We start from the raw sequence: 8706 nt of genomic DNA, 5'->3' as shown, positions 1-8706 counted from the left end.
CAACAATTTGCTTTCCTGTAAGGCATTGTGCACTTGCAGTAATGATAAAGATTAACTTTGAAGATCGCCTATGTTTGAAGGGTGAGATGCTGCTGTTTAATTTATTGTAACCACAGAGGTATTAGTTTGAATGTCACATTTGAATATGACAGCTGTAGACGTAAATTTGTCCTGTTGATTGCCTGTCTGTCTAAACGCTAGGTTCATTGATCTGCTGTAGTGTGATGTGTCACGCAAATAACACGTGTGTCGTGAACAACAGCGTGAGTAATCGGAGGTTTACTATACCATTCTTTAAATGTTTTTTTTCTTATCAATATTAACTTGCAATGTCTTGTCAGACAAGGATTCAAAAGCATAACATTTACATTGTTTAAAAAATAAGTAAATATAGACTGTATAATAACATGTATTACCATTCAATGGTTTTTCAACTTATTCCAAAAATGTTCTGCAGTGCCGGATGGCGTCGGGTGGGTGAAAAGTGTAGGAGTCGAGAAACTTCATGATAGTAAATAACGACGTTACTGTATTTGTCTTAGCTACCAGAAACCCACACTACGAAACTGTCATTTTTCATTCAAACATGCCTCGGAAAAAGCCATTCAGCACTAAACAGAAGAAGAAACAGATGCAAATGAAACGGGAAAGAAAGAGAGGTAACGTGAGCTGCAATGACAGAAAGTGTGCGTGCCGAAAATGCTAACGTTAGCTAGCTTTTAATTTACTAACTTGTAACGTTACGTGGAGAGTTGAGTAACTTGGCTAGTTAGCTGTGGGCTTTCAGGAACAACAGCACTATGTCATGTTGCCCGATATATTTGTACGAATTAGCTACAATTAAAGAATAGGGACGTCATTATTTTTTGTCATAACATGCATATCTTATATATTTGGGTCTTTCTAGCAAACGTTAGCTACCTTGCTTGCTAGCTAGTACCTTGCTTGCTAGGTAAGGAGGTGACGTTACAGAGCTAGCAATGTGTGTGACCTTATCGCTCAATTGTATTGCTGGCGTCATTCATTGTCATTGATGGGGCTGAAGTGGAAAAGTATTGATGCACAGAAATCAGCATCACTGTACTACACTGGTATTGTTTTCACTTTGTGTAAGCTCTACTGCGCAGACTCGGTATCAAATTATGTAATAGGAAAGCTAAGCTATCCCAAATTGAGGGTATAACAAAAGGTGTTGGAGATAACATACCTACACTCTACAGCTAGTAATGAAAATATATTTATTATGAAAACATCCACTGTCGATGTATTACATAAGGTTAGTATTGAGACGATTACTAAATGTATAGATAGCTATGTGTTATGCAATGTAGATAGCATATATGTAAAAGTATGTGCACTCGATTCAAAAGTAGAACGTTGTGGAATGTGGTCTTTGTTTGGTACCAAGTGCTGACATAGAGGCTAGTTTTCATTCTGTCCTCTGTATGTTTGTGTCCCAAATAGCGCCCTATCCCCTATATATAGTGCACAACAAAAAGTTGTGCCCTATATAGGGAAAATGGTGCCATTTGGGAAGGGTTCAATGTAACTCTCTGATTATGATGACCTCTCCTCCTCAGGTGAGCCAGGCTCAGGGCCCAGCAGCCGTAATGCCAGTGTGGAGCGGGGGATGGACAGGGAGAGGCAGTCGGACACCTCAGATAGCGAAACCACAGATGTCAGGAGGATAAACCAGCAGCCCGGCATCAGGGAGGGCAGATACGATCCCAATAGGTGAGTTACCAATAAATTAGCATAGGTAATACTTAGCTCTGGTCCAGGGGATTACACGTGGCTTACTGATGTAGACGCTGAGCAAGCCACACGTAACACCCGGGACCAGAGCTAAGGTAATACTGTACTTCACCTGCTATGAAACCAAACACAAAGACGGGTGTGTTATTGCTGGGCTTGAACAAAAGGGTTAATGGAAAAGATTAATTAGAGCAATGTCTATGTCTGTAGATATTATGAGTAAGAGGCCGAAAGAGACTAAATAATTAAATGAGAACATGTTACTGTAAGAATCCGGAACCATGAGCAAACAACTTTGACAGAGGTCAATGGTAAATTACAAAAACTGCTGTTGTCAGAACAAACACCCACGTCACACACACCTGATATTCATGACTCTGCACACAGATGCTTTTGTGTCCTTCACACACTCACCCTGCCCAATTTCCCCCTTCTACACACAGCTATTCTCATCTCTCTGTCCATTCAGGTTCCGTCTGCACTTTGAGAAGGAGAGCAGAGAGGAGGTGGAGAGGAGGAAGAAGCTTGCCAGAGAGAAGGTTCTGGACCAGATGTTAGACAAAGACCTGGAGGTTGACATCAACGACATCTACCCCACAGAGAAAGGTCAGAGCTCCTTGACCCTGAGCCTCACAACAACCTCTTAATGCTGTTAAATAAAGGTTGTCTCAAATGGCACCCTATTCCTTATTTAGTACACTCATTTTGACCTAAGTCAACATTGTGCTCTGGTCGAAGAAGTACACTATAGGGTGTGATTTGGTACATAACCTGTACCCTGAGCCTCTCAGTGCTGTTAAATAAAGAACCACTCTAGTGGGAGTTTTGACATAGTCTTTTCACTTTGTGTCAATGCTTGACGTATCTGTGCCACTGACCTCCAATCTCAGGTCTTGAGTTTCCGCGCCGACCTCCGTGGAACTATGGGATGAATCGTGAGGAGCTGCTGAGGAAAGAAGAGAAGTCATACCGGGAATATCTGAACGACCTGCACTCCAGAAACCCACCTGGATCCCTCAGCCACTTTGAGCACAACCTGGAGGTGAGGAAACAATTTATTCAGAACCCTTTATAAATGCTCTTCAGGGAGCTGGTAGCCTTGAGGTTAGTGACCGGCTAGTTACGGGGGGAGGCGTATTGTGTCAGCAGAAAGGTCAATTTTGATGGATAAATAAAGAGCTATTAATTCTACAATATTCTATAAACTTGAATGAATCGTTTAAAAACCACCTCTTTCTCTGACACTGAGCAAAACCTAGGGTAGGTAAGACCTATATATTCTTCATATAACTTTACACTTTATACTCCCCCTCTTCATCTCTCCCCCTCTTCATCTCTCCCCCTCTTCATCTCTCCCCCTCTTCATCTCTCCCCCTCTTCATCTCTCCCCCTCTCTTTCTCTCAGACGTGGAGACAGCTGTGGAGAGTGTTGGAGATGTCCGATGTGATCCTGCTCATCGTGGACATCAGGCACCCGGTGGGTCATTTCTTTTAAACTCCTCCTACTGTCATTATCTGCTACTAGTCATGTACCATAGTATCAATATTAACTTACTACTGTCACCATGATAATGTAATTAATAGTCACTATTATGGTGTCATTATGCGTTGAACCATATGGTGAATTGCATACATAGAGTATCCACCAGGTGGAGCCACAGACAGGGTAAGTTATTCATGGTCAGTACCAGTCTATAAGTCGTTTGTCAGACCGAGCATGCATGTCTTAATGAATGTGTTCTGAGAGTTCCTGGTGTGTCTCTCCCATGCAGGTGCTGCAGTTTCCCCCAGCGCTGTACCACTACATCACTGGGGAGCTGCAGAAGCAGGTGGTGATGGTGCTGAACAAAGCTGACCTGTGTCCCCCTCCCCTGGTGCTGGCCTGGACACACTACCTCCATACACAGTTCCCCCACCTCCACTGTGTCTGCTTCACATCACACCCCGGCCAGCCATACAGCACAGGTGGGTGGGAGTGAGGGTGGTTGTGCTGGAGCGAAAGTGCCACACAAGACGAGGGACAATAATGAGAGCTGATTGGTGATGTTGAACTGTGTACTGGATCACCAGATGAACCTTTTCACTGTCTGTATCTGTCTCTGTGTCTCTAGTGCTTCAGAAGAAGAGGATGAGAAAAAAGGGTACATGTGGGTGGGGACATGCTGGAGGCCCTACCCACATCCTGAAGGCGTGTCAGGAAATCACAGCAGGAAAAGGTGAAAGGGACACACCCACCTGGGTGGCTTAGTACCTATTTCACACATGTATTGCTAACCATGCAAGTCTGTAATGACTTAATGCTTTGGCCAGGTACTTTCCATAGCATAGCTAATTACTGTTGAATGAAGGATTGATGTCTTCGTGCAAAGATCTGTGGGTGCAGGGTTGTAAGGGTATATCATAGAAGAACCAACACTGAATGGAAGTAGTCTTAAAATAGGCTGAAGACAAGTGAGGTTGCTTCCCGATTATCCTCTTTTTTCCAGAAGTGTGCAGAATGATTGGCTGTAGGGAGTGTTCACCATTGTTACCCCCCACCCCCTTGTAGTGGACCTGTCCAGCTGGGAGAAGAAGATCCAGAGAGATGCGGTTGCTATGGGACCAGAGGGAGAGCAGTCAGAGGAGGGGGCGGACTCTGTGCTAGTGGAGCACCAGAGTGATGTTGCCATGGAGATGAGCAGCCCCTCCCAGGAGCTGTATAAAGATGGCGTACTCACGCTGGGCTGTATAGGTGAGCGGCCATGTTGGAAGCTTGCTTTCCTACCTCCCAATCAGTAATTTATTGTCACTGATTAGTAACTTGATAAATTAAGTTATGCTTGTGTACCTCAAAGCTTTGTTTCTCCACCAACTCCCTCTGGCATTCAGAAATGTCTACTACAAAGGGAATATGAATATACGTGTCTCTCTCTCTCCCTCCCTCCCTAGGCTTCCCTAACGTGGGGAAGTCATCAGTATTGAACAGTCTGGTAGGTAGGAAGGTGGTGAGTGTGTCTCGAACCCCCGGCCACACCAAATACTTCCAGACCTACTACCTCACACCCACTGTCAAACTGTGTGACTGCCCTGGACTGGTCTTCCCTTCACTAGTCAACAAACAACTACAGGTAACTGAGAGGAGGGAGTAGGTAGGGTGTACGTGTGTATGTTTGTATGTGTACTATGTCCTCCCATTCCCTTAGAATCCCAGGTCTAATCACTTTTTGGTGACAGCCTGTGAAGGAAATGTCTTGGAGAATAGAAGAATAAATTATATTCCCTCTGGCCATTTGAAGGCTGTACCAATCCTAAGTCTCAACTACTGCGGAGAGCCTTTGTGTATAAAAGCAATCATTACCCGTCAACCCTTTTCAAACTTTTTCTCAACTTTTTTTCTTCCCCCTCTATCTTTTTTATCATGCTTTACTCTTTCTAAACACTTTTCTGTATCTATGCCTCTTCCTCCATCTCACCCTCCTCTTCTCTGCCCCTTTCTCCCTAGATCCTAGCTGGTATCTACCCAGTGTCTCAGCTGCAGGAGCCCTACAGTTCTGTGGGTTATCTGTGTGAGCGGACCCCCTTCCTGTCGGTGCTCAAGCTCCGGCACCCCAGCGTGGAGGGCCCACAGCATGCACCCAAGGGGGGGGAGAAGGAGAGGGAGCAGGGGCCCGAGCACAGCTGGACAGCCTGGGACGTGTGTGAGGGTAAGGACCACCTCCAGTCTGGCTCTAGAACCTCTGGTCTGGTTCTAAACTGTTGAAACACGCCCCCTTGTCTGGATGTCAGGGAGACATTTGGGAAATTCTCAGGAACAGTTGAAATTATAATACTATAACAATTTATCGATTTTTGTTTTCTCTCCCTACGTCTCTTTCTTGTTCTCTCTCTTCCCTCTTCTCTCTCTTTCTCCCTGTCTGTCTCACAGCCTGGGCAGAGAGGAGGGGTTATAAGACAGCGAAGGCAGCTCGTAACGACGTGTATCGGGCGGCTAACAGTCTGCTGCGGCTGGCCGTTGACGGCAGGCTGTGTCTGTGCCTCAGACCACCTGCATACAACGATCAGAGAGGTCAGTGCACAGGTCATACAATGATCAAAGAGGTCATAGACCGGTCATGACAAACAGTGAGGCATATCACTATATCATTACTGTACAGACAACCAGAGACTCATATTTAAAAGGGCAGACAGACACGCAGGGGAAGGGGATCTACTGCGCACAGCTGATGTTCATGTTGATCTGGCTTCCGTCCTTTAAACTGATGACTGGGGCTTTGTACAAAAAAACACGAAGAAAAGTGTTTATTTGATTGATTGATTGATTGATTGATTAATTATTCAACTAATGGATTTGCGCAATACAGAGCAGTGGGAGTCCCACCCAGACCTGGCAGAGATCATCGCTCTACAGGGACGGAGGGAAGAGGAGGGGGCAGGAGAGAGGGATGAGGAGGAGGAGGGAGAGTCCAGCTCTGAGCCAGAGGAGGAGAGGGATAGGGACGCTGATGATGATGAGGATGATGAAGACGAAGGGTTTGGACACCCGGCAGTGAAGGAGAGGAAGGGGCCAACCAGCCTCACAGTCAACATGTTCGATGTCCTCCGGGAAAACGAGTGCGAGTGAGGGACAAGGGAAGAAATAATGAATTTAAAAAACAAAGTGCTTGATCTCTCCCTCTACACTCACTGCACCTTCATTCCATTTTCCTTTCCTTGACTTGCATTCCTTTAACATTCTGACTCAACTCTTCTTTCCTCTACTCTCTCTCTCCCCAACCCCTCCCTCTCCCAGAGGTTACTAAAAGCACTCTGATATTGTAAAAACATTTCTTTCTCCATGCTGTGCCTCTGCTCTGCAGCTGTACTTAGACTGCATTTAGACAAGCAGCCCAATTCTGATATTTTTTCTACTAATTGTTCTTTTGACTAATCACATCCTATCTTTATCACAGCTGATTGGTCAGAAGGCCAATTGGTGAAGGAAAGATCAGAATTGGGCTGCCTGTCTAAACTATTGTAGGATTACATTTGGTTTGGTTTTTATCATTTTCCTGCATGTAGGATTTTACTATTATTATTTCCCTTAAAGCTGGTAGGGGCATTGTGGTGTATTAATCATTGATTGGTTTTCAATCTGTTTTATTGATAAGTGGCCTCACAGTTGAGATGCCAAAGGTCAGATAAGGTCATTAGACCCTAGAAATGGAATGGCTTGAACTGTGACAGGGTTATGGATTCCACCTCATGTTGACGGTCACACAGTCTAAATGGGGATTAGACAGTGATAATGATGTCATCCACATGGGACTACTATTTGGCTGCCAGTGCAGATTTATGACATCACTGTCTAATCCTGGTTGATTTCACTGTATACGACGGTATGATAGTACTTCGGTAGGGTGGTGATCCATTCCATGCTGCTTTCAGTGGTAATAATCATTGTTGAACCCATTTTATATGGTTCTACCCAATTCAGTGTTATATTTTAGTGTCTACTAGGGGCAGTGATCTTCAATCCTGGTGCAGGAGACTCACAGTATTGGACTGAAACAAAAGCCTACACACCTTGTGGGTCCCCAGGACCAGACTTGAAAACATCTGATTGGGTTTAAAGACCTGTTGTTGTGGACTATATATGTAGTGTTTGAACTACTACAGAAGAAAACAGAGCCACTCACGTGCAGCACTGTATCATGCAACGCTGACTGACTGACTCACTTGAGAGAGAGTTTGGCCACCAAAAAGCACTCTGATGTTCTGAGATAGTATCACATGGTTCCGTAGCAGCCAATATTGACCAATACAGTAACGGTCCTGTTAATGATCCTAAATTATGCCAGCTATGCAAACCAGCTGAGTAGCTAGAATTTAGAACGAGAGTCTAAATACTGGAAGAATGGAACGGCATTAATGTTGGTCAAACTTCCGTCTCTATCTCTCTATGGCTCTGTTCTAATGTTACAATCTATCAGGGCTGGATTATAGTGGGCTGTTGCCTACTGTTATACCTCATTGTTCCTGTTCAACTGTATTACATGTCACTCTGAGGGAACACTACAGCACAGTGCTGTGTTACCATGTAACAACATGCACTGTTCTGGTCTATACCAATGGCACACTTAGAAATATACACACTAGGGCCATTCGTTTTTCCTATCTGTGTGACATCAGGAAAAACTCTGGGCCGTAGTGTGTCTAAGCAACAAGTAGGGACCCAGCAGTTTTTCCTACCCACGTGACCAGGAAAAACTCCTGTCCCTAATACACACCACTCTGGTTTCCGATATGGAGATAGATGTGTTAATGCTCTTTGTTTGAATGATTAAAACAGACTTGTGAGTGTTTGGATTGTGTATTTGCTGCATTCTTTATTTCATTCCTGGTATGCTCAAATGACAATGAACTGGACTGCTCTCTGCAATAAAGATAATCCATGGAACAATGTCTGTCTGTCTTTATGACAGGCTCTTCACATAGGATTTACTTTAGCAATCTGGGATTGGTATATACATATTTGGACTTTTAAATCAATTATTAATAGTCATTGATTCTTGATGAATATAATGTATAAATGCCTAATGAGATAATTTCAGCTGTTTTACCCCATCCCTCAACTGTTCATCAAAAAAGTGGTGGGATGCTTTGTTGTTTGAATCTCAGATTGCCCATTTAAGATACTGGCAAACAATAAGTACACTAGGATACTACCTTTTCAACAAGTCAGTTCGTCAAATGTCTGCCCTGCTAGAGCTGCCCTGGTCAACTGTAAGTGCTGTTATTATGAAGTGGAAACATCTAGGAGCAACAACGGCTCAGCAGCGAAGTGATAGGCCACACAAGCTCACAGAACGGGACCGCAGAGTGCTGAAGTGTGTAGTGGGTAAAAATTGTCTGTCCTTGGTGGCAACACTCACTCCCGAGTTCCAAACTGCTACTGGGAGCAACATTAGCACAATAACTGTTCGTCGGAAGCTT

The 8706-nt window shown here is 44.3% G+C and overlaps 1 protein-coding gene across 1 annotated transcript; it reads left to right on the top strand.

The window, feature by feature from the left end:
* The first annotated feature begins 487 nt into the window (after positions 1-487).
* LOC120031555 (guanine nucleotide-binding protein-like 1) lies at positions 488-8084 on the top strand. The gene is made up of 12 exons (XM_038977359.1): positions 488-659; positions 1581-1734; positions 2225-2361; positions 2646-2797; positions 3161-3232; positions 3528-3720; positions 3867-3971; positions 4304-4486; positions 4684-4862; positions 5237-5438; positions 5660-5800; positions 6096-8084. The coding sequence occupies exons 1-12, from the start codon at positions 506-508 to the stop codon at positions 6353-6355; spliced, it is 1932 nt and encodes a 643-aa protein (XP_038833287.1). The 5' UTR covers positions 488-505; the 3' UTR covers positions 6356-8084.
* Positions 8085-8706: the final 622 nt, after the last annotated feature.

Source organism: Salvelinus namaycush, chromosome 37 (genome assembly GCF_016432855.1).
Source record: "Salvelinus namaycush isolate Seneca chromosome 37, SaNama_1.0, whole genome shotgun sequence".
NCBI lineage: Eukaryota > Metazoa > Chordata > Actinopteri > Salmoniformes > Salmonidae > Salvelinus > Salvelinus namaycush.
Note: the sequence above shows the minus strand (reverse complement) of the source record. Positions and strands in the feature narration are given on the sequence as shown.